General features: G+C 36.2%; 1 protein-coding gene across 5 annotated transcripts in view; it reads right to left on the bottom strand.

Annotated features, from left to right (window-relative positions):
• The window catches only part of MKLN1 (muskelin 1), a 312,186-nt gene that overhangs the window by 114,627 nt on the left and 171,449 nt on the right, over window positions 1-26,110 (bottom strand). For all 5 annotated transcript variants that reach the window (XM_036078087.2, XM_078059570.1, XM_078059572.1 and 2 more), the window contains one exon: window positions 3,138-3,207. In XM_036078087.2, the coding sequence (XP_035933980.1) occupies window positions 3,138-3,207 (70 nt within the window). The remainder of the gene's footprint in view (window positions 1-3,137; window positions 3,208-26,110) is intronic.

Genomic DNA, 26,110 nt, shown 5'->3' with positions numbered 1-26,110 from the left:
ATCAACTATCTATAAAACTGAAACACATTATAAATAGAAATACTTGTCACAGTTTTAGGGCAGTAAAGTAGCTAGTATATGCACCAAATTCTTACAATTACCATATGGTCGTGGCGGGGGGGGAGTGGAACTTAGAATCACTAAAAACAAATATGGAGAAATATAGACAATTCACATAATTATATACTGCCTTCAAAATACTGTTCCACAACAAATAAAGAAAATTTCACAGTAAAGAGGTTACCACAGTTTCAGTAATAATAAAAAAATTATATATAATTCATTGGTAAAACAAAAACTGAGTAAAAACAAACACACACCAAATTTGAGGGCTCAATTTAAGTAAAATGAAAAAGTGAGTAAGAAAAACATGATTAAAAACACAATGTATTCGGGGCACCTGGGTGGCTCAGTTGTTAAGCGTCTGCCTTCGGCTCAGGTCATGATCCCAGGGTCCTGGGATCAAGCCCCGCATCGGGCTCCCTGCTCAGCGGGAAGCCTGCTTCTCCCTCTCCCACTCCCCCTGCTTGTGTTCCCTCTCTCGCTCTCTCTCTCTGTCAAAAAAAAAAAAAAAACTTTAAAAAAAAAACCACAATGTATTCAACCTCAGGGTGTAGTAGGTGGGGGGCATGCACCAACAACATACACAATGTAAGTCCACCAACATATGCAAAAAGGCTTGAATATAAACAGGCAAATGCAAATTAAAAGCATAGTGAGTTGGGGCGCCTCGGTGGCTCAGTTGGTTAAGCGGCTGCCTTCAGCTCAGGTCACTGATCCCGGGGTCCTGGGATCGAGCCCCACATTGGGCTCCCTGCTCAGTAGGGAGCCTGCTTCTCCCTCTGCCTCTGCCTGCTGCTCTGCCTACTTGTGCTCTCTGTCAAATAAATTAAAAAAAAAAAAAACTTAAAAAAAAAAGGCACAGTGAATTATAATGAAAGATCTAACAGACTGGCAAAACCTAAAAATCAGCCATAGAAGTGATGGGGGGAATGCAATGCACAATAACTTTCATATGCTGTCAGTGAGAGTAAATTATACAGCCATTTTGTAAAACAGTTTTGCATTACCTGAACATACACATACCCTATGATCCAACAACTGAGCTCCAAGGCATATATCCTAAAGAAAATCTTGTACATGTGTACCAGGAGACAACATACAAAATTGTTCATAGCAGCCTAGTCATAATAGCAAAAAACTATAAAAAACTGAAAAGCCTATCAACTGCAAAATGGTAAGTACATTTTGGCATACTTATACACTGGAATACTATACAGTAGTGAAAATTAAGGAACTATAATTATACTCAGCAACATTAATAAATACCATAATGTAAAGCAAAAGAAAAGCAGATCAAGATTTATAATGAGTGATTCAATTTAGATTTATACAAAGTCAAAGCCAGATAAAACTTAAATCATAGCATATGTATAAATATACATATATAATATGGTAAGAAAATGCTTAACAAAGCATGAAATTATAGTTACTGGGGTTGAGTTAGAGGACAAATAGAAGATGGGGCGCACAAGAAGCTTCAGAAGGTCGTGGACATTTTATATTTCTAAAGACAGTTAATGAATAAATAGATATTTTATTATTCCTTATACATATATAAAAAGTATGAATATATATTCTTTGGATGTATATTTTGCAATGGAACATTTATTTTTAAAAAGATTTTATTTATTTATTTGAGAGCAAGTATGTGCACACATGCACATGAGCTGCGAGAGAGGCAGAGGGAGAGGGAGAGAGAGAGAGAGAGGCAGACTCCCTGCTGAGCACAGAGCCCAACTCGGGGCTTGACCTTAAGACCCTGAGATCATGACCTGAGCCAAAACCAAGATCAGACGCTTAACTGAGTGAGCCACCCAGGCGCCCCTGCAATAGAACATTTAGATACCAGGTGATCTCAAAGGTATGCATATATATATATACACTTGTATATATATAAAAGGAAAAATAAGTATAGAGATTAGGCTTCCAAAAATTACATTAGAATAAAAAAAATAAGTTTTGGGCGCCTGGGTGGCTCAGTTGGTTAGGCGACTGCCTTCGGCTCAGGTCATGATCCTGGAGTCCCGGGATCGAGTCCCACATCGGGCTCCTTGCTCAGCAGGGAGTCTGCTTCTCCCTCTGACCCTCCTCCCTACTCATGCTCTCTATCATTCTCTCTCTCTCTCAATAAATAAATAAATAAATAATCTTTAAAAAAAAAAATAAGTTTTACTTACCCATCTACTTTACCTATCAGAGCATGTATTCCCTCAAGGATATGGACATAGTAAGTTTTAATGCTTAAAGTATATAACTGAAAGAACGACTATTTTTAAATTCAAATGACCTCAGACACCACTTGTCAAGGAAAGAATTTAGTTCATGGTCTTGACATCATCTAAATATACCACTTTAGTAAAATAACAAACTATATTAAGTTTATTTTCCCTAAAAGGCAGTCATTGAGTCACTGAGTCAAAGTTCAACTTACTAACATTTCCTTAAACATTTACCGAATGACGAGTTTAAGTACAATAGAAGTCACAACCTCTGCTTAGATCAGCCCTCAGATCAGTTACTGCTCAAAACAGTAACGGCACCATAACCAGTTCTTTTCATTAACATTTTCCTCAAAAGGTATCAAGAAACTTAATCTTGCATCATTAGTAATGTAGAAAAAATAAATATTAGATTTTAAATGCTCCAGTAGACAGGGGCACCTGGGTGGTTCAGTCGATTAAGCACCCGATTCTTGAATGATCTCAGGTCATGATCTCAGGGTTGTGAGATTGAACCCTGCGTTGGGCTCCCATGCTCAGCGCGGAATCTGCTTTAGATTCTCTTTCTCCCTCTCCCTCTGCTCATGTGCCCCCCCAAAATAAATAAAATCTTTAAATAAACAAATGCTCCAGTAGACAGAAGTAAAAAAGTCTATGCTTCATCAAACTCCACACTGCATTTGCCTATGAAATAAAAATTCTTCCAACATTTAAACAAACAAAAAAAAGGAAATAAAGGTCTATCTCACAATTTCAAAGACTGAGTAAGGTATTAATGGAGTCCAGATAACTCATGTCAATTAAATGCCTATTAAAATTTTGACTTCTAAATGGTATCAGGACCTACAATCTTACCTGGGGAGGATAGTTGCTCTCTGAAGACCACCTTGAAGATTGGTCATTTGGTTTATCCACTAAAATGTTCCTGAAATAAAATTATACAAATAATTAAAATAAGTGAATATGAATATGCAAAAAGAGGAATAATCTATCAGATGCTGAAATTATCATAAAGTTATATAATGTCTGTAACTTGAACAAAAAGAAACAACAAAACAGAGTAAGAAACAGAAAAGTTCTAGGATATATAAGATTTAAAAAAATACGATAAAGGTAGCATTTCAAACAATGGAGAAAAGCAAGAAAAATACTTCTACTTCATACCCGAGTGACAAAGTGAACAGATATGTTTAGAAATTTAAGATAAAAAAAGAAAATAAAATACCTAAGAATAAATAAAATACTATTTACACATATTAGGTATGTTATTATATTGCATACAATTATATTGTTACATGTATTACATATATGTGTGTTATATATATTATATGCAATATCATGTACATATATGTATATGCATACAACCAATCTTTTAGATTAAGAAATTTTTTTTTTAAGATTATTTATTTGAGAGAAAGAAAGAGTATGAGTGAGAGGAGGGACAGAGGGAGAGGGAGAGAGAAACTTTAGCAAACTCCACACTGAGCATGGAGCCTGACACAGGGCTCAATCTCATGACACTGAGAGATCCTGATCTAAGCCTAAACCAAGAGTCAGATGCTTAATAGACTGTGCCACCCAGGGACCCCTAAATTAAGAAGTCTTTAAAGCACAAGGTCAAAAACAGAACCGTGGGTGAAAAAAGGAAGTGATATAAGTAACTTTGGAAGATGGTGCTTTCGCTGGAAACCATAAGGCTAGAGAAAAATGGACCCATGCATAAAAACTGTACTGTATTTGATAAAGTTGTTTTTCACAGAGATATGGGTTAATTCTGAATCAGTTTACACGAATACTGGGGTTGAACAATTAAGTAAATAGATGGTAGATGGTGGAATCAAGCTTCTCACTTTGGAGTGGAAAGTTATAGAAAAGCAAAGGGAGGAAGGTTAGAATGAACCCTGTGGTACTGGACATCACTTGAACTCATGTTTAGTTTAATATGGACACAGATAGATATGAAAATAATTATAGGTATGTATGTGCATGCATGCACAAACAACACACAAATATTATTTGCTAGCTCTGTTCACCAAGAGGGACTAGAAGTAGTGACACCCCAGTAGCAGTGAGCACACTCAGCACCCAGGTCTTGGTTTCTACCTAGCATTCCCCAATAAAAGAAAACAGGGACTCTCAGGGTAATGGCTGGTTCTAGAATTGGAGCAGGTAATTCAGAAGATAAGCCTGGAGCATAGATTAAGAAATGAGAGAGATAAATTAGTTTGCCTAAATATACATACACCTAAGAAGTGCCAAACTATTATTTTCTTCAATGTACAGATTAAGAAATGAGAGAGATACATTAATTTGCCTAAATATACATACACCTAAGAAGTCAGGATTTTAACCTGAGGCAGTCTGACTCCAAAGCCAATGTTCTTAATTACTACACTATACAGCCTAAGAATTATTTCCACTTCTTGGAACTTACCTAAAAAATAATCCAGGGGATGTAAATAATCCACATTCATCACAGCACAGTTTATAATAGCAAACTGTAAGCAACCTAATTGTATTACAATCAGGAATTAGACAAATTATTACATACTTGTGTTACAGAATACCATGTACTCATGTTCTACAAGCTAACTTTAATGTCATTGGAAAATGTTCACTACACAGTAACTGAAGAGAAAAAGTAGTTTATAGTAGATACATGATGAATCAAGTGTTGTAAGTAATAATATTCATACACGGAGAGAAAGACAAAGCATATACCAAATTGTCAATGCCACTTTCAGTGATGAGATTACATGGACTTTTTTCCTTTTTTGTACTTTTCTAGCTTTCTAAAATTAACACATATTACTTTCATAATCAGTAAAAAAGGTGGCTTTCTTTCTTAAAGATTTTATTGATTGACTGATTGATTGAGCATAACCAGGGGAAGGGGTAGAGGGAGAAGGAGAGAAAATCTCAAGCAGACTCTGTGCTGAGCAACGGAACCCGACACAGGGCTCAACCTCACAACCCTGAGATCATGATGTAAGCCAAAGAGTTGGACGCTCAACCAACGGAGCCACCCAGGTGCCCCAAAACAGTGTTTTAAGAATGAATTACAAAACACAAAATGAAGACAACCCTACATGAAAAAATACTATAGATCAAAGCTAAAGCTAAAAAACTAGGATTTTTAAAAAATCACTTTGATATGAATGTTATAAAGCATGAAAGAAAATCTGATAAAGTGGGACCACAAAAATCATTCATGTTAATGAATGACATGAAGGAGCTACCCAGTCATAATGTGAAAAGTGAGCAGACGAACCACTAAATGCAAAGTCAAGGGAGCAAACAGTTGCAATATGTTGTGGTCTTGTGAATTCTGAACTGCCTATTAAAACAGCCTTTTGGGGGCCCCTGGGTGGCTCAGTCGTTAAGCGTCTGCCTTCGGCTCCGGTCATGATCCCAGAGTCCTGGGATCGAGCCCCACATCGGGCTCCCTGCTCGGCGGGAAGCCTGCTTCTCCCTCTCCCACTCCCCCTGCTTGTGTTCCCTCTCTCGCTGTGTCTCTCTCTGTCAAATAAATAAAATATTTAGAAAAAAAAAAAAAAACAGCCTTTTGGAGATTCAGCAGTTTGGATATCTGAAGCTAAAATTCAGGGGAAATGCCAGGACTGAAAAATACATGTGTCTTGGGCGCCTGGGTGGCTCAGTTGGTTGAGCGACTGCCTTTGGCTCAGGTCATGATCCTGGAGTCCCAGGACCGAGTCCCGCATCAGGCTCTCTGCTCGGCAGGGAGTCTGCTTCTCCCTCTGACCCTCCTCCCTCTCGTGCTGTCTCTCATTCTCTCTCTCTCAAATAAATAAATAAAATCTTTAAAAAAAAAAAAAAATACATGTGTCTTGGGGCGCCTGGGTGGCTCGGTCGTTAAGTGTCTGCCTTTGGCTCAGGTCATGATCCCAGGGTCCTGGGATCGAGCCCCACATTGGGCTCCCTGCTGAGTGGGGAGCCTGCTTCTCCCTCTCCCACTCCCCCTGCTTGTGTTCCCTCTCTCGCTGTGTGTGTGTGTGTGTGTGTCTCTCTCTGTCAAATAAATAAAATCTTTAAAATAAATAAATAAATAAATAAATAAATACATGTGTCTTTAGGGACATCAGTACATCATAGCTAAAATATTTAAAGCCTGACACTGAATGGGATGACCTAAGGAATGAAATGGAGCTAGAGAAAGCAAAGGTCTCATTAAGCTCTGGGGGTCCATCATTTTGGGGGTCTAGATGAGAAAGGTTGAGCAAAGGAGACTAAAAATGGACAAAGATGAAGAAAAGAGAAACCCAGAAGTGTGTATGCCAAGTGAAAATATTTTAAGAAAAGAAGTGAAAGACTACATAAAATGTTTCTGAGAAAATAGGGGTTGGGTGGTATTCATCCTCATATGCCTAACTCCAAGGCTAAATGATGCTACACACAAAATGCTTAATAAATATTTGATAATGGTATGAACAAATAAATAGGCAGCACTACAAAGAAAAAATTAAAGTAGATCCATCAGGGGCGCCTGGGTGGCTCAGTCGTTAAGCGTCTGCCTTCAACTCAGGTCATGATCCCAGGGTCCTGGGATCAAGCCCCGCATCAGGCTCCCTGCTCTGTGGGAAGCCTGCTTCTCCCTCTCCCACTCCCCCTGCTTGTGTTCCCTTTCTCGCTGTGTCTCTCTCTGTCAAATAAATAAATAAAATCTTAAAAAAAAATAAAGTAGATCCATCAAAGCATAAGATACATTACTCGTACTTATTACCTATAACTTAAAGCTTATACTAAGTTAAAATAAAAATAAATGAGAAATGGGGCGCCTGGCTGGCTCATTCGGTGGAGCATGCAACTTGATCTTGGGGTTGTGAGTTTGAGCCCCACGATGGGTGTAGAGATTACTTAAAAAAATCTTTTTTAAATAAACAAAGGAGAACTAAAGTACAAACCAGAAATAAAGTGAGGTTAGCCTGAGGGGATTTGGATAGATGGATGCTCGAAGATAATCCTAATAATCTCCAGTCCCAACACTAGGTCAACTACTAGATACCTCTCCTGAGCTCAGCAGCTGACAGACCCCAGAATCAGAACTCTTAAAACCACGACAAAAGCTTGGCCATAGTTGAAAACCAAGAGATCCGTGGGCAGTTCTCTCCCCCAAAAAAGGCATCAACTGCATGAGCATTTCTGGAACAATCTGCTAGTCTCCCTGGCCCACAAAGAGCTTTAGAAAGAGCTAACCTGGTAGACTTGGTTCCCTTTACCACTGAAGCTGAGATTGTACTTACCCTCTTAGCTGAAGATATCCAGATACTGAGAGGTGTCTCCTGGTAACTCACAGAGAACTAACAACATAGAAAGAAGACTGCAGATCTACCCACTATCTGAGTTACGGAAAGCTTTACCCAAAGAGTACACAATACACAATAGTTTGTATAGAAGAATAAATGTACAAAAAGACCTAAGAAAACTTATAAAAAAGAATAGTGAGAGAAGGTCATGTTATTAGCTTTTATAAACATTTCAAGTCCCTATTATTAAAAACAGTAGGGAATGGTATAGGTATAGACCTAGCTCAGAGAAACAAAAACCCAGAAATTGAGCCCAGCGTAGACCCGAATTTAATATTTGATTAAGGGGATATTTTATTTCAGTGGGAAATACAGTTATTAGTTAAATGATGCTTATACAACTGAATTATCTGCTGGGAGAAAATAAGCTAACTTTTGTCTAATACAAAATTAATCCCAATTAACAATTTAAACATACATACATATACAAAAATCTTAGGAAAAGTATTTAGGGGCCAATATAGACAACCAAAAGTGTTGGAAAGATCTTTTTGCCAAGAAACAGAGAAGCTGTAAAAGAAAAGATAGCTATTTGATTATAAAAAACTTAAATTCTGTATTATGAAAAACACCTTAATGAAAAACCAGAAACACAAAACAGAAAAAAATGTTTGCAACTCATATGACTAATAAGGTATTCATATCTAAAATATGTAAAATATTGTTTCACATTGAGAATAAGACAAACACAATGAAAAATAAGCAGAATGTATGTTATTGAAATCATTAAGATGGCCAGTAAACAGCAACAAAAATTTCTCTAGATCCCTGTATATTGTCTGCAGGGAAAAAAATTAACAGAATAAGATTTTTCACCCATCAAATTGATTAAATTAGATCCCTACTATCAGGAAATCAGGTAGAAAAGGTGGACATGGAAAGTCAATGTACAGCATCTATTAAAGCTTTCAATGTACAGGGGGCACCTGGGTGGCTCAGTTGGTTGGGTGTCCAACTCTTGGTTTTGGTTCGGGTCTTGGTCTTGGGATCATGAGACTGAACCCTACGTGAGCTCCACGCTCGGTGTGGAGTCCGTTTGGGATCTCATTCTCCCTCTCCCCACACCCCTCACTCCCGCGCACTCTCTCTCTCTCTGTCTCTAAAAATAAATAAATACATCTTTTAAAAAAACCCACAAACTTTCCATGTACATATTCTTTTGCTTAGCACTCTCATTTCAGAATCTATCCCATAAAAATAAAATCAGTACATAAGGACATACACAGAGAGACTAGTACATATGAGTCTGTTTAATGTAGCATTTTTTATAGTACTAGAGAAAAGATTAAATAAATTATAGAACATATAAACCATGGAACATTATACTGCTATTAAAGAGTAATTCAGGTCTATGTCAGCTAACTTGGAGACATTCCTGCAATGTAAGAATCAAAGAAGCATGTATGATTCTATTGTTATAAAAAAAACTATTATTTACATATTTATATACAATTAACAAGCATGTATGGTATGATCCAATTTATATCAAATAATACAAAGCACAAATATAATAAGCCTAAAATGAAGCGTAAGTACTATTAAGGGATTTTACTGATTTTCTGTCATATTGTTCAGATTTTTGTAATAAACATTATTTATATAAATAGTAAAAATAATTATCGTAAAAATACTACAGTTGAGATGACGACAAACTTTCCTTATTTCTGGCAAACTGACTACACTAAGATCCGATGCTCAAATCAGGCTCAACTTTTCTTTCTTTTTAAGGACATAGAAGATGCAGAAGCAAATGATAAGAGATTACTGGCTCTTAAAATTTTTCAGTAATAGATCATTTCCCAAAGCTTTAAGTCAACTATAGATTGTTTTTAATTCTCCCTCCCAGATGTTCCTTTCCTCAATCCATTTCCACTCTCCTGCAAGGCAAATGAGAAACTAGTTCAGGGCAGTGAGTATTAACACGGACCCTTCACCAACAATAACAAGAACCACTATGAAAGCATTCTATAAAACATGTTCTTCACTATCCTTCCTGGTGTACTTCCCAAAGACCTTATAAAATCCACCACCACTACTGGTACAATAATAGCTTTCCTTCTTCTAATTCTCAGAACTAAGCAAGAGACGTTAACCTCTCACACTACACATTTCAAACACAATACAGTTCACTATCTCTGGTTTCTAAAAGGGAAAATACCCCATCTACAGCCTCTGCTGAAGGAGCAATCCTAGACAGATGTTTTATACCTGTGACTTTCCCTAACAACTATCTAAATGACAGCTAATCTAGACTGGCTAGTGACCAATGATAGGAAATGCAATGGGCCAGTAAAGTATAAAACAAAAAATGTATAAGTAAACAGAAACACTGAAACAGCAAAAAGATATACAGAGTAAGAATAAGAGAGAGAAGAGAAAGAATAAGCCAGTCAGTAGTAAGATAAGAACGTAGCAGACATAAAAAAGAAATGACTCCAGGTAGCAACAGAGAATATAAATTGATGGCTTAAGTTCCAGTTGCCAGGAGGCTGTTTCTGCCAACCAAAGGAATGTGACCCAACACCCTTCTAGATACTTAATGACTAATTTTAACATTTTTACTATTGTCTGAAAAAAAAAAAATAAATGACAAGCAAAGAAAAAAGTTACAGAAGACACAATTCAGTATAGAAACTACATGACTCAATAAAGACTAATCTACTAATGGTAGGTATCTGCCATCCTAAAAAATATTTAAAATACAAAATGCAAATAATAACTGAGAACTGGTCAAGAGGAACTGAGAAGATGGGTTGAGCACTAAAATGATTTCCCATTTTCGCCAGGTTTTCTAAAATGAACACTTTAAAATTAAAATGTACATTTTCATGCCTACCAATGCAGGATGAAAACTGAAGGCAATAAAAATGAACCACATTAAGTCTCTTAGACACAGAATACAAAGACAAGGCTGTAATTGAATTCTTCAATTAGGACTATAGAAATTTATAGTGAAACACATGGACAAATGAAATATGTAATACAGTGTTAACTTTCTCCAAGTTATGTCTCTATTTTGCATATTTTTACATGTGCTAAATATATACTACCAAAAAACATCAGAAACAATCTATTAAAATTCATCATAAGAAGATAATTTACCGGACATTTTGAGTTCAAGTCAGCAAATTAAAAATCTTTTTTTGATTAAATATGCTCAAACCCTAAGCCTACTTGGCAATACCTTTTAAATCACTGCTCTTAAGAACACTTAAAATAAATATAAAAAGCAGCACTTGGGCAAAAAAATGGAGCATTTAACATTTTTTTTCTGCTAATGGATGATGCTCAGCATACTTATCAGTAAATCCAGTCGATTTTAAATTGAGAGTTTTAGATACTCAAAAGCTACCTCTAATTTTGATGTGAAAAGGTCAGTCGAGCAGAGTTTTAAGGATTCAAGTCTGGAATATTTTCCTTTTTATAGTTTAAAAACACTGTACTAAAACCTGTGCCCTTTTTGTTGAATGACGTGAAAAAATGGATCTAGAAGATTTAAACTTTGACTAGGAATCATAAGATTATGGAGGTTGGCCACTAATTGGTTGGGTTAAGCACATCACATAATCTCATAGAGTTTTAATGCCTTTATCTGCAGTGCAAAGAGAAAGGTTAAATATCTTGGTCTCAAGTTTCTTCCGGCTCTATCAGAGCAGCTGCATTGCACAATTCTAGAAAACACCATTCATGAGAGCATGCTAACATTCTACAGTTCTGTAAAAAGCCTTTTATATCCTTTATTGAAGGTATCATGTATAATCCTCCTCCTACATAGCAGTTAATAACAACACACAACCCACTGATTGTAACAGAGCTTCCATTACGTGTGAACACTGCTGGGGTACCACCATAATAACAGTAAAACAATGGGTACCTGGGGCCAAAAAGATTATGATCTATTTTTTAATAAACAATAAATGGAGATAGCATAAAACTTAGGAGACAAAAATTATTCAATAAAAAATTAATTCAAAATGCAAAAATAGAAATCAACTAAAATCAATTTGGAAAATCCACAGCTATAGAGTTAAAGAGCATACTATAAAAATTATAGCTTCTTCACAACAAAAAAAATTAAAAAAAAATTATAGCTTCTTCAAAAATCACTTATACTTGTACATACTGTAGAGGTTTAGACTCCTTCCCAAATACTTCCCAATTTTCACAAAGAACCATGGTGGGGAGGGGGCCTGCTGTAAACTGAAGTTACTTAATTCAACAAATATTTACTGAGTCCTATATGCCAGACATTGTGCTGGGCTCTAGGAATACAGTGATATATAAGATAGACAGGATCCCCACTTGTGATGCTAATGTTCAAATAAGAAGCAGCAGAAAATAAACAAGTAGAGTTGTAAACAAGATAATTATAAACTGTTAAAAGTGTTATAAAAGAAACAAACAAGGAACTGACATACAGCAGGGAGTTCCTTTACTTGGAGTGGTTAAAAAAAAACCCTCTGAAAAAATGCTAACTATTCTAATTTAAAGGAGCTACCCAAAATGAAAAAAAAAAAAACAAATCAATTCTTTACAAAGGAACCAACAAGTTTAGGGTGTCTGGGTGGCTCAGTCAGTTAAGCATCTGCCTTGGGCTCAGGTCATGATTCTCCCTCTCCCTCTGCCTGCTTCTCCCTCTGCCCCTCTCCCGCCTGGTGCTCACGCTCGCTCTCTCTCTCTCTCTCGCAAAAATAAATAAATAATATCTTAAAAAAAAAAAAAAAAAAGGAACCAACAAGTTTAAAATTCTAGCAATAGAAAATAATCTGACCAAGGAAGTCTGAGAACTGAGTAAAGTCAGATAATGATAATGTTCTCACAGGCTCCAAGATGAGGTAAATGCAAAGAAGGCAGGAAATCTCTAAGGAGATGAGAACATTAAAAAAAGAAAAAAAATGGTGGTGCGCCTGGGTGGCTAAGTCATTAAGCATCTGCCTTCTGCTCAGGTCATGATCCCAGGGTCCTGGGATGGAGCCCCGCATCGGGCTCCCCCGTCCGCGGGAAGCCTGCTTCTCCCTCTCCTAACTCCCCCTGCTTGTGTTCCCTCTCTCGCTGTGTCTCTCTCTGTCAAATAAACAAATAAATAAAATCTCAAAAAAAGAAATGGTGATTCTAGATTCTAAGAGGATTTCAGAACTATCTCACATTCATTCTCTTACTTTTAGAAGAACAGAGACCCACTCTGAAATGAAATTGCAAAGAAGAGAGAATAAATTAAGCAAAGCATAAAAAATGTCAACCCCAGGAGAGAGAAGATTCATATTCTTGGTGGGCAGAGATCTAAGTCATATAGACCTCAAAAAGTACAACAGCAAAATACATTTAAAGGTGACTCTTCAGAAAGCATAGTTTCCAGACTCCTGGAAAACACACTTATAAAGGCAAAAAGCTTTACTTTATCTCAAAAGTCCAATTTTTAAAATACTTCACAAAGCTCAAAAACCACATCCCTTCTGCCTATAGAAGTTCTAAAACTACCGAAAACCAAACTTGTTTAAACACTAGAAACTGGGGCGCCTGGGTGGCTCAGTCGTTAAGTGTCTGCCTTCAGCTCACGTCATGATCCTAGGGTCCTGGGATTGAGCCCCGCATCGGGCTCCCTGCTCGGCAGGAAGCCTGCTTCTCCCTCTCCCACTCCCCCTGCTTGTGTTCCTGCTCTAGCTATCTCTCTCTCTGTCAAATAAATAAATAAAATCTTTTAATAAATAAATAAATAAAAATAAAGACTAGAAACTAAAATGAAAGCCTACAATAATATATTTTAGGAAAAATATCAAATGTGAAACAAATAATACTCTAACAGATAATAAAAACATGTGAGAAATAATGCAGTCACAAAAAAGATAAACGTGATTATTATTTCAACATGACCTAACCGAAATTTAAAAAATAGTTGAAGTTTAATAAGGAACAATAAGTCAAAATTACAACAGCTCAGAAATATTACAATAGGAATTACTATTATGACTCTCCAATGAAAACCCAAACCAGAAAAAGAAAGAAATGATAAAAGATTAGAGGACGAATAAACAAAATAGAAACCAAAAAAAAAAAAAATCAACAATAAAAGAAATGAAACCATGAGCTGGTTCTTCGAAAAAGTCAACAAAATTCATAAACCTTTAGCCAGACTTATCAAGACAAAAAGAGAGAAGATGCAAATAAAATCAGAAATGAAAGAGGAAAAATAACAACTGACACAAGAGAAATACAAAGGATTGTAAGAGAACGTTATGAAAAATTATATGCCAACAAATTGGACAACCCAGAAGAAATGGAAAAATTCCTACAAACATACAACCTCCCAAAATTGAATCAGAAAGAAACAGAAAATTTGAACAAATTATCAGCAATGAAATTGAATCAGTAATCAAAAAACTCCCAACAGGGCACCTGGGTGGCTCAGTCAGTTGAGTAGCCATCTCTTGATTTTGGCTCAGGTCATGATCTCAGGGTTGTGAGACTGAGCCCTGCGTGGGGTTCCGAGCTCAGCACAGAATGTGCTTGTCTCTCTCCCTCCCTCTCTGCCCCTAACCCAGCTCCCACAGCTCACACCAGTGCTTTCTCTCCCTCCCTCTCAAATAAATAAATAAGGTCTAAAAAAAAAAAACCCACACAATAAAATCGACTCCCTTCTCCCCCTGCTAAAAAATGCCTAATAAAGAAAAAACAGATTAGAAAGTGAGTAAACATAATAAAACAGATACAAAAGAAAGCAAGAGTAAGTAGGTGATTCAATAAATATATAATTGGAATCAGACAGGTATTTCAAACTGTGCTGCAAGCAAATCTTCCTAAAATAAGACCCAAATCTACACAATAAAAGAAAGCACAGTATGTCTGGGAAATTCAATCCAGTATATTCCTAATACAAACTATCAGACTTAATTTTTTTTTTCTGAAGTTATTTACACATCCAGGTAAAAAGACCAAGTTACTTATAAGAAAAGGAAGATTATAGTGTCAGAGTGCCTGGATGGCTCAGTTGGTCAAGCATCTGACTTCAGCTTGGGTCATGATCCCAGGATCCTGGGATGGAGCCCAACACGCAGGCACCACACTCAACAGGGAGTCTGCTTCTCCCTCTCCCTTTGCCCCTCCCCCTGATGGTGTGTGTGTGTGTGTGTGTGCACGTGCTCACTCTCTCATATAAATTAAATCTTAAAAAAAAAAAGAAAATTATAGTGTCAAGAAACTTCACAACAGCTGTTTTATACTCAAATAAAACAAAACAAAAATTTTAAGATACCCAAGCACATGTGTATCATATGAAACTAGAACTGTCCTTCAAGTTTAAAGGCACAGATTAGTTAACATGTAAAAGTTCCCTAAGAAACCTACTAAAGAACAAACTATATGTATCCAAGAAATAACTTGAAAAGCTTCAGGATAGTCTGGTCATGTGAACTAAAGACACTTACCAATAGAACTAAAACTAACCACGAAAAGAAGAATGACCTAACAGTATGTAAAATTGTTCTCAAAGTAGAAAGGATAGCTCTATCAAAAAACGGGAGAAAAATAGAAGAGATCATCACTTAAAATTAGATGCTGGGAGAGAGAGAAGAGGAGGTCCCTAGCTAACTTCCTCAGGGAGTCTTAAGAGTGTTACATTAGGGGCACCTGGGTGGCTCAGTCAGTTAAGCAGTTAAATGTCTGACTTCAGCTCAGGTCCTGATCTCAGGGTCCTGGAATCAAGCCCCATGTCAGGCTCCCCGCTTAGTGGGGAGTCTGCTTCTCCCCCCCCTTTCCCTCTGTCCCTCCCCCTGCTCATCCTCTCTCCTCAAATAAATAAAATCTTTAAAAAAAAAAAAAAGAACAAAAATGATACATTAAAGAGACTGAATTGAAGGGAACAACAACAACAAAAACAAAATAAAAAAGCACAAACCATCCTAAATGCCAAAACAAACTTATTTTAATAAGAAAAAGACCAAAGAAAAAGGATGACCTAATGAAAGATTTTGTGTGTTCACATGTGTATGTGTGAAATTATGCCACACTCCCTGCTCAGCGGGAAGCCTGCCTCTCCCACTCCCCCTGCTTGTGTTCCCTCTCTTGCCGCTCTCTCTCTGTCAAATAAATAAAATCTTTAAAAAAAAATAAAAAATAAAAAATAAAAAAATATGCCACAAAACCTTAGGGTGGAACTGAGATCAAACATATCAATGAACATAATGGGCCCAACAACATTTTAAAAGTTTTTAGATGTTAAAACGGCAAAAATCCAATTCTCTGATGTAGATAAGAGACATAAATAAAACAAAGTGATTTCAGCAGTTATATATTGAAAAGGAATTTGCAAAGACAGACCAGGCAAATACAAATAATAAGAAAGCAGGTGGAAATTTTGATTTCCGACAAGATAAAATTCAGAACCTAAAGCAAAAATAAGAGTACTTTATAATAAAAATACTACAGTCTACAATACACATTAATGCCAGATAGTATTTGCAAATTTTTTTTAAAAACACCAAAATTCAAACGGAAACACCAAAATAAAAAACTGCCCCTCAATGTGAAAAGTAAAAATAAAAAAAAAAGTATTAAAAATTCTTGGGTCAAAGGAGAAATATAAAGCAAACTGCAAAGTTTCTACAAAATAATGCTAATAGCAATGTAACAGAGAGTATAGTTGCACTTTCCAATAGAACTTTCTTCAATGGTAGAAATATTCTATATCTGCACTGTCCAATACAATAGCCACTAGACACGTAGCTACTGAGTACTTAAAATGTGGCTAATGAGACTGAGGAAGTGAAATTTTAATTTAATTTTAAATCCATTTCAAATTGCTACATGTTTAAAATAACCATTAGATATATGTTATCTATCATATAACCACTTGATATGTTATACATATATCATAGTGTAGCTTTATACAGTATAGCAAAAATTCATAAAATTTAGTAACTATGTCAATATAAATGAGTAATATATGAAAAATTAAAGTGAGAAAGGAACAGGTAGCAAAATGCAAATATATAAAAAAAAAAAGCTCCTGGGGCATCTGGCTGGCTCAGTCAATGGAGCATGTGACTCTTGATTTCCAGGTTGTGGGTTCAAGCCCTGCATTGGGTGTAGAGATTACTTAAAAATAAAATCAAAAAAAAAAAAAAGCTGCTGAGCAGAGACTGTTTTAAGAGTCACAAAGCTACTTTGCAAAAGTCTTTGGAGATAAATCTGAAAACTCAGATGAAATGTGTAACTCAGCGGGGAAAAAATGTACCAACTGACCCCAGTAGACATAGAAAGTCAAGAGAGAAATTTCCACACAAGAAAGAGTTATCAGAATTCAAGCATCAAAAAACAGCAAGTACAGATGGTTCCAGTAAGGAAATCTATCAAAACATTTAAAAAGAATAGACCCAATATAACCTAAACTATTCAACAACATAGTAAAAAGATAAAAGCATGTTTTAATGAAGCTAGCATAAAGACTGATATCAAATCTGATAAAGACTACTAACAGAAGTACACAGTAGATTATAAATCAACTTCAGTTATACTGACATAAAAAATCTCTTATGAAAATCCTGTAAGAAGTGCTAGAAAGTAAAAAACTACAGCATTAAAAAGTCAAAACCTAGTATGTGTTATTCCAAAAATGCAAAGGTGCTTCATTATTAGGTCCCCCATTAATATAATGTCATAATAAAAGATCTAAAGAAAAAGATTATTTGATCATTTCAATAGATGCCTCAAAAAAACATCTGATAAAGTTCAACACTCAATTACGACAAAAGCACTCAACCTTACAAAAATTATGTATATATCTTTAACTTGATTTTATATACATATAAAACATATAAACAAAAGCCAGCACTTTTTATAACATTTAAACACTAGAAACATTTCTACCAAAATCAAGGACAAAGATGCCCTTTATCACAACTATTAACCTTATAATGAAGGTATTAGCCAATATAATTTTAATAGGGAAAGCAAAGGAATGTCCAGATTCAGCTCCAAAATACAAAAACTTGTAAAAGTTATCACTCCTATCTAGACAAGACAAAAGTGAACTAAAAATCAAGGACTTTTCTTAGGTCTTTCAAAGAGCTGAGGTTACTGAGGAAACCACAACCATGAAATCTAGATAGTTAAGACAGAATCACAGGTGAGATCACAGCTTACCCCAAGCAGAAGCCAATGGAGACAATAATTGATAGGAATAATTAATATGTCATTTTGACAAATCTTGGGAGACTGAATGTGGACTATCTTGAGAGAAACTCCTGGAGGCACGGTCTCAGGGATATCCCACACTTTTGTGGGTTTTACTTCCAGTAAAAGAAGAGAAAAACCCCCACCTGGAACAAGGTAGTTTAGCAACTATTTTTTAAATACCCCCAGAGTTTCTTCATAACGAAAGCCAGCCTTCTAAAGGCAACTACTTTACCAGAGCCTTACCCTACCTAGGGAAGAGCAATTAGATAACCCTACCCCCTCCAGTCTTCCTTTCTCACATAAGGGGAGGGGAGAAAAAGGCTAAGAAACATTTTAGAAATAAGAGTCCAGAGACTTAGTCCCAGTTAAAACTGGGATTTAATAATAAGATTAGAAAATTGTTCCCCAACCTCACTTAACCATCACAACAGGAGCAATGTATAATAGCATACGTTACAACTGAGAGAGATACGGGACACTACTCTAAGTATTTCTTTGGGAACTCAAAAACAAAAACAAAACAAAAAACTAAAACAAAGAAAAAAGGCGGGGAGGGAAACAAGAACACTAAAAGAAATTATGCTTCTAGCACTTAGGGTTACAATAAACATTAGATAGCCCAAACTCTAATCTGAAGAACGCAAAATCTCAAACTAAAAAGCCTAATTACCTCAGTTCCCATTACCCAATATATCATAGCTGGCTTCCAACAAAAAAACTGAAAAGCATGCCAAAAGGCAAGAAAAAATTCTTTTTAGTTTTTTATTTTTTATTTATTTATTTATTTTTTTAAGATTTTATTTATTTATTTGACAGAGAGAGACACAGTGAGAGAGGGAACATAAGCAGGGGGAGTGGGAGAGGGAGAAGCAGACTTCCCACTGAGAACTTTAAAATAACTACAATTAATATCTTAAGGAAAAAGTAGACAACATGCAAGGCAGATGGGTAATGTACCAAGGAAAGAGTAAGTGAACTTGAAGATATGTCAGCAGAAAGTTCCCAAACTGAAAAAGAAAAAAAAATTTTTAAAGGAAAAGAATATCAAAAAACTGTGAGAAAATTACAAAAGCTATAACATTTGCTTAAGTGTGATAACAGGAAAAGAGAATAAAGAGTGGAAGAAATATCTGAAGTAAGTAATAATGACTGGAAATTTTCCAAAACTAATGACAGACACCAAACCACATATCCAGGAAGCTCAGAGAAAAAACCAAGGAGGATACACAAAACAAACACACAAACCAAAAAAACCAAAAAACAAACAAAACCCAAAAACCTACATGGATGCACTACTGTATTCAAACTGCTGTAAACCAAAGAAAAAGAGAAAATCATTTTGAATGAAACCAGTGGGGAAAACTCCTTACCTATGCAAGAACAAGGATAATTAGTTTGAACTTCTCAAACCATACAATCAAGGAGTAAATGAAATGCTTCTAAGCACTGGAAGAATAAAAGCTCCAACCCCAAATTCTATATCCAGAAAAACTGTCCTTTAAAAGTGAAGGAAAAATACTTCCTAAAACAAAACCCGAGGAAATCTGTCACCAGTAGGTCTGCCTTGCATGAAAGTGAAAAGAAGTTCTTTGAAGTAAAATGATATGGGTCAAAAACCTGGATCTGTATAAAGAGGGTCAGGTGATGATTAAATGAAGATAAAGTAAAAAAATGTATTTTCTTATTCTTAACTGAATAAACTGTTCATTGGGTGATTATGGCATATGAAAAAGAGAAATGAATTAGAACAATGGTATAAGGGATGGGAGGGAGGAATTAGAAATACTCTGATATAAAGTACCTAAACTACCTGTGAAACAGTATACTGTCATTTAAAGCTAGATTTGATTAGTTGCAAATGTGTACTGCAAACTCTGAGACAACCACTAAAAATATATTTAAAAGAAGTGTAATTGATATGCTAAGAGAAAAGAAAATGAAATCACATTGACTATTCATTTCAAATCAGAGAAGGCAGGAAAAACAGGAGGAATTAAGAAAAGAACCAAAGAAAATGTGCAATAAGTATAAAATAGTTACAAATATGGTTGGCATCAATCTAATTGTATCAATAATTGAAATAAAATATAAATGGTCTAAATAAACCAACTGTAAGACACAGACTGCCAGAGTTTAAAAAAAAAATAAGAAGACCCAAATATACTGTCTATAAGAAACCCACCATAAATCTAAGGACACAATAGATGAAAAGTAAAGACATAGAGAAAGATATACCATGCTTTCAAAAGAAAGCTAGAGTCACTATATTAATGTCAGAAAAAAGACTTAAGAATAAGAAAAATTCTCACACATAAAGGAGGGTATTACATAATGAAAAAAGTGTCAATTCTCCAAGAAGATAGAACAATCTTTAATCTGTCTGAACCCCCCCAAAAAGTGTCAAAATACTTGAGGGAAAAACTGACAGAAAGGCAAAAAGAAATAGACAAATCCACTATTATAACTGAAGACATCAACATCCCCCTATCAGTAATTGACAGATCAAGCAGGCAGAAACTCAGTATGAATACAGCTGAATTGAACAGTACCATCAATCAACTGGATCTAATGAACATTTATTGAATATTTTTTTTAAAGATTTTATTTATTTATTTGACAGAGAGAGACACAGCTAGAGAGGGAACATAAGCAGGGAGAGTGGGAGAGGGAGAAGCAGGCTCCCCACGGAGCAGGGAGCCCGACGCGGGGCTCGATCCCAGGACCCTGGGATCATGACCTGAGCCAAAGGCAGACGCTTAACAACTGAGCCACCCAGGCGCCCTTTTATTGAATATTTTATCCAGTGCAGAATACACATTCTCCATTCACCAAGGTAAACCATAAAACACATTAATAAATGTAAAAGAACAGAAAATCATACAAAGAATGCTCTCGGACCACAATGGAATTAAATTAGAAATCAGTAACAGAAAGATAGGCGGAAAATCCCAAAATATTTGGAGTAAATAACACACTTCTAAAATAGTATGTGGGTCAAGTCTCAATATAAATTTTTAAATATATTGAAGTAAATAAAAGTAAAAACAAAACATCAAAGTTTGTGTGATGAAGCCAAAGCAAAACTTAGAAGGATACTTACAGCACTGAATGCATATATTAGAGAAAGATGTAAAATCAAGCACCCATGCTTCCACCCTTGGCAACTACAGAACGAAGAGCAATTTAAGCATAAAGCAAGCAGAGATGGTAAATAACAAAAAGCAAAAAATCAGTGAAACACAAAACTATAAAACTCTTAGAAGATAACACAGGAGAAAATCTAGGTGACTTGGGTATGACACTGACTTTTTAATGATAACACCAAAAGCAAAATCCATGAAAGAAAAAATTGGTAAGATTTTATTAAAATTAAAAATTTCTACTCTGCAAAAGACACCATTAAGAGAAATAAACAACTAAACACAGATGGGGAGAAAATCCCATGCAGAATAACTGAATAGATTATGTAGATATCCCACTCTAATGGAAAAGAGGGTAATTCCTTACTTTATGTGTAGGCCATGTGTGGACTGTGCACAGTAACTTTCTTCCAAGAGTATAGTATGGAAAGAGGAAAAAGGAGTAACTTGACAGTGGAGAAACCTGACAAACACTAACTACCTCAGCCAGGTGATCAAGGACAAAATCAATGGTGAAAAATCATACTAATAGTATGTACCCTTGTGACAAAAATGACACTTTATCTCTCTGATATTCCTACCCAAACCCCAAAATTCCTGTCTTATAATCATGAAGGGGGAAAAAATCATACAAATTCCAATAGGGGGCACCCTACAATATACAGTATTCCTCAAAATGTCAAGTCATCAAAAACAAAATCTAAGAAATTGTCACCACTCAGAGGAGCCTAGGAAACATGACAATTAAATGTAATGTGGTGGAACACCTGGGTGGCACAGTTGGTTAAGCGTCTGACTCTTGGTTTCGGCTCAGGTCATGACTCAGGGTTTGTGAGATCAAGCCCCACATCAAGCACCGAGGCTCTACAGTCAGCGCAGAGTCTGCTTGAGTTCTCTCTCCTCCTCCCACTGCCCCTCACACTCCGTTTGTAGACAGCATGATTTGTCTACATGGAAACCACCCCTCCCACCCCCCAAAAAACCTCCTAGAACTAGGGAGGAGTTCAGCAGTGTTGCAGGATACAGTATCAACACACAACAGTCAACCACATTACTATATACAATGAACAAGTGGATGCCAAAATTAAAAACACAAAACCATTTATAACTGGTTCAAAAGAAATAAAATATAACAAAACATGTACAGGAGGATTTCTATCCTAAAAATTACAAAATGCTGGCGAAAAAAAAAATCAAAGACAACCTAAATAAATGGAAAGACACATCATGTTCATAGATTGAAAGACTCAAAATAGTAGAGATGGCCTAAGGAAAAAAAATAATAGAACTGTAAAATCATAAAAGTTACAATTCCATAAATAAAATTTGAACTGGAAATAGCAGTATGAACTAGAGGTATTTTTTCTTAAAAAATAATAAGCATAATTTCCTAGCTATGTCCCCTAAAAGGGTCTAAAAGAAATGACAATCCAGTAGCAATAGCATTCCTAGTCTCCAATTGTGAACAATAAACGTCATTCCTTCAACAAGGTATGACAGATAAAGGACATCCTGCTGTGCCAAAAAAAGCAAGAAAATAAAGACTATTGAGGTCACGTCAAAGGAACACAGGAGCAAACCTGAAGGGGTTCCCACTTGCCAAAGATGGAACAATCTGGTATCAAAAAGGACTACTGACATTCTTAAAAACACAATGAATATATAAAAAGCCTAAAGTTAAAAAATGCTTTTCTTTGCTTTTCTTTTTAAAAATGAAAAAATTAGATACCTAGAGGTATATATCAACTCGTTGGTCATTAAAAGAAGTAAGCATTTATCTTGCTTTCCAAGAAAACTGTATTTCAGAGTAACCAAAAAGCTATAACGGATGACAGAGAATTCTATACAAAATATTCCAGCTAATAAATGTGAAAGGAACAACAGTATTTTAAAAATACCAATTTTGATACCTTTAATGAAATATCTTATTCTAACAATGGCTATCTTTGGATACTGAAACCATTAATGAAAGGTGGATGGGAAATTAAGGAATCAAGCTGGCACTCCCAGACTTTGTATCTCCTGAAGTGATACAATACAAAGTACATGGCACCACCTAGGGAGTAGTCTTAAAAAAAAAAAAAATCGATCCCAAATCTAAATAAGTCTTTCCATCTGTACAAAGTATGACAGGAATCAGTCAAATGCCACTACAAAAAAGTAAATGGACATAGTCAGAATATGGTAGCCTCTTTAGGGCAATGACCTAGTTTATTCAAGAAATCAATGGATGAAAGAAAAATGGCAGGAGGATGGAAGAAAAGAAAATGAAAAACTATCTATTTTTGCAGATGATAAGATTACATATGTAGGAAACACCAAAGAACCGGTGGGAAGAAAATACTACAAAGTGAATTTGAAAGAATTTATTTTAAAGATTTTATTTATTTATTTATTTATTTATTTGAGAGAGAGAGAGCATAAGCAGAGGATGCTGCAGAGGGAGAGGGAGAAGCAGTCTCCCCGCTAAGCAGGAAGCCCCATGCAGGGCTCGATCCCAGGACCTCGGGATCATGACCTGAGCCAAAGGCAGACGCTTAACAGACCGAGCCACTAAAGGTGCCCCTGGAAGACTATTCTTGATGAAAAGAATTTTAAAGAAACATAACAAATACAGTGAGTTTTTAGATCCTTATTCAAACAAACTATAGAAAGACATTTTTAACAAACAGAAAATGGAATATGGACTAGGTATTAGATATTAAGGAATTACTGATAAATCTGCTAGGTAAAATAATGGCGTTGTGGTTACAGTCTCTGGCAGGGAAATTCAAAGATGGTCTTGGAGCGCCTGCGTGGCTGAGTCAGTTAAGTGTCTAACTCTTGATTTTGGCTCAGGTCATATTTCACAGTTGTGAAATCAAGCCCTTCTGTGGATTCCTCACTCATTGAGGAGTCAGCTTGAGATTCTCTCTCCCTCAAATAAATAAATAAAATCTTTGAAAAGAAAAAAAAAGTACGGTCTCAAATAATCCCTATGTCCTAGTTAGTAATCCCTAGTAACTTCCTTTTACCCAACTGAATATGGTAAAGGTAACTGGATGTCACTTCTGGAACTAGGCTACATAAAACTACATAAAACTGTGACTTCTACCTGCTAGCATATTCTCTCCCTACTCTCTCCCTTGCTGGCTGTGATATTGTGATTTATGAGAAGTATACATTTGGTCATTCAGGATGAAAATATATTCCCAAATGTTATCTGGTCTTCATTCAGGGCTCCTAAAACTCTCAAGAATTTCCAGTAATGAGAGCGAAAAGTGTCTTTTGTTATATTAATGAAGGTGACTCTGGGACCACACCCAAAGGCTATGGCCGGTTGCCAGGAGGACCAACTACGTAATTATAGGGTTGGAACTTTCATTGCTACCACACCCCTACCTCTAAGAAGGGTAGAGGGGCTGGAGGTTGAATCAGCCAATGGCCAATGACTTAATCCATCGTGACCATACAATGAAGCCTCCATAAAAACCCAAAGGACTGAGTTCAGAGAGCTTTCAGGCTGGCAAACACCTGGAGATTGGGAAGAATGGCTCATCTGAATAGGACATAGGAGCTCCCTGCCTTTTCCCCATAGTTTGCCTGATGTATCTCTTCATCTGGTTGTTGATTCACATCCTTTATCATATCCTTTAATAAACTGGTAAACACAAGTGTTCCCCTGAGTTACATGAGCCACTCTAAAGCAAATTAATTGAACCTAAGGAGGAAGTCACTGGGATCTCTATCTGCAGCTGGTTGGTAAAGAAGCACAGCCTGGAGCTTTGGACTGGCCTCTGAAGAAGGAGGTGGAGGGCAGTCTTGCAGGACTGAACCATTAACCTGGGGAATCTGATACTATATTCAGACAGACAGTGTGACAATTGAGTTAAATTTCTGGACACCCTGCTCATCTCTGAGAACTGTTTGGTGTTGAAGGGTAAGGGGTGGGGGAGACACAGACTCCCCCCTTTCCAAACATTGAAATTGGGAACACCAACTCTGACTGGCTTTGATGAAGCAAAACACCTGTTGGAGACGCCTGTGTAGCAATGAACTGAGGGCAGCCCTGGCCAACAGCTTTCACAAAACTAAATCCTACCAAAAAACACATGAGCTTGGAAGCAGATTCTTCTCCACGAAATACTACACATGAAACCCCAGCCCTTACCAACACCTTGAATTGTAAGAAACCTGAAGCAGAGAATACATCTAAGCTATGCCTAAAATCTTGACCCTCATAAACTGTGAAATAATGAATGTGTATTGTTTGAAGCTGCTAATTTGTGGTAATTTGATATGGAGCAATCAATAACACAATGTCCTCTTCTTGATGCAAACTGAAGTATTTAAGAATGAAATGACATAACATATTTATCTTAAAATACAGCAGAAGAAAAAGAGGTGGGTGCAAATAGATTTAAAAAAAAAAAGTCTGGCAAAATGTTGATAGTTGTTGAAGGTGGGAACATTTGTATTCATTTTACTCTATTGCTGAGTATGCTTGGAAAATGTTCACTAAAAGGTTTTTTGAAAGAATGAATGAGTGTGACAGCAAATACACAAAACTCTTGGGAGTTTAGCTGTGCCGAGAAGCAGATAAATGTGAGATGTAAAAGGCAAAAAAAATTTTTTTTAGAGAGAATGTGAGTGCAGAGGGTGGGGGTGCAGAGAGAAAATCCTAAGCAGGCTCCATGCCCAATGTGGGAGCCCAAGGCAGGGCTCAAGAGTTAGATGCTCAACCGACTGAGCCATTCAGGTGCCCCTAAAACGCAAAGATTTTTAAAGACTAATGCAAGTGGGTCTTATGGGCTCTAAATGGTGGGCAGGAGTAGGAACCAAGTGGCTGATAACGTAGGAAAGAAAAGGTAACTGAATGAACAAAATCAGAATAGGATCCAAAGTATAAGTGAAAGAACAAATCTAAAATGATCTCTCCCATTTTGAGACAAAAAGGAAATTGAAATGCAGATAAATTTCATAATGCCTAAGCATAACATGTATGTACATATATCACCTCCATTAACAAAAAATTTATATTAAGTCAATGAAATCTAAAGTTGTTTCACACTGTTAATATACTCTAGTCATGCAGAAAGTATGACTGGATTTATTAAGATGTGGATTCTAAACTCAGTGCCAATGTCTACTTCATAAAAGACCTTAAGCTATTATACTCTTACTTGCCTCGTTTTTGCATTTGTAAACTAATACC

Source organism: Halichoerus grypus, chromosome 12 (genome assembly GCF_964656455.1).
Source record: "Halichoerus grypus chromosome 12, mHalGry1.hap1.1, whole genome shotgun sequence".
In the NCBI taxonomy this organism is placed as follows: Eukaryota; Metazoa; Chordata; class Mammalia; order Carnivora; family Phocidae; genus Halichoerus; species Halichoerus grypus.
The sequence above is the reverse complement of the archived record's forward strand: the minus strand, read 5'-3'. Positions and strand labels throughout refer to the sequence as shown.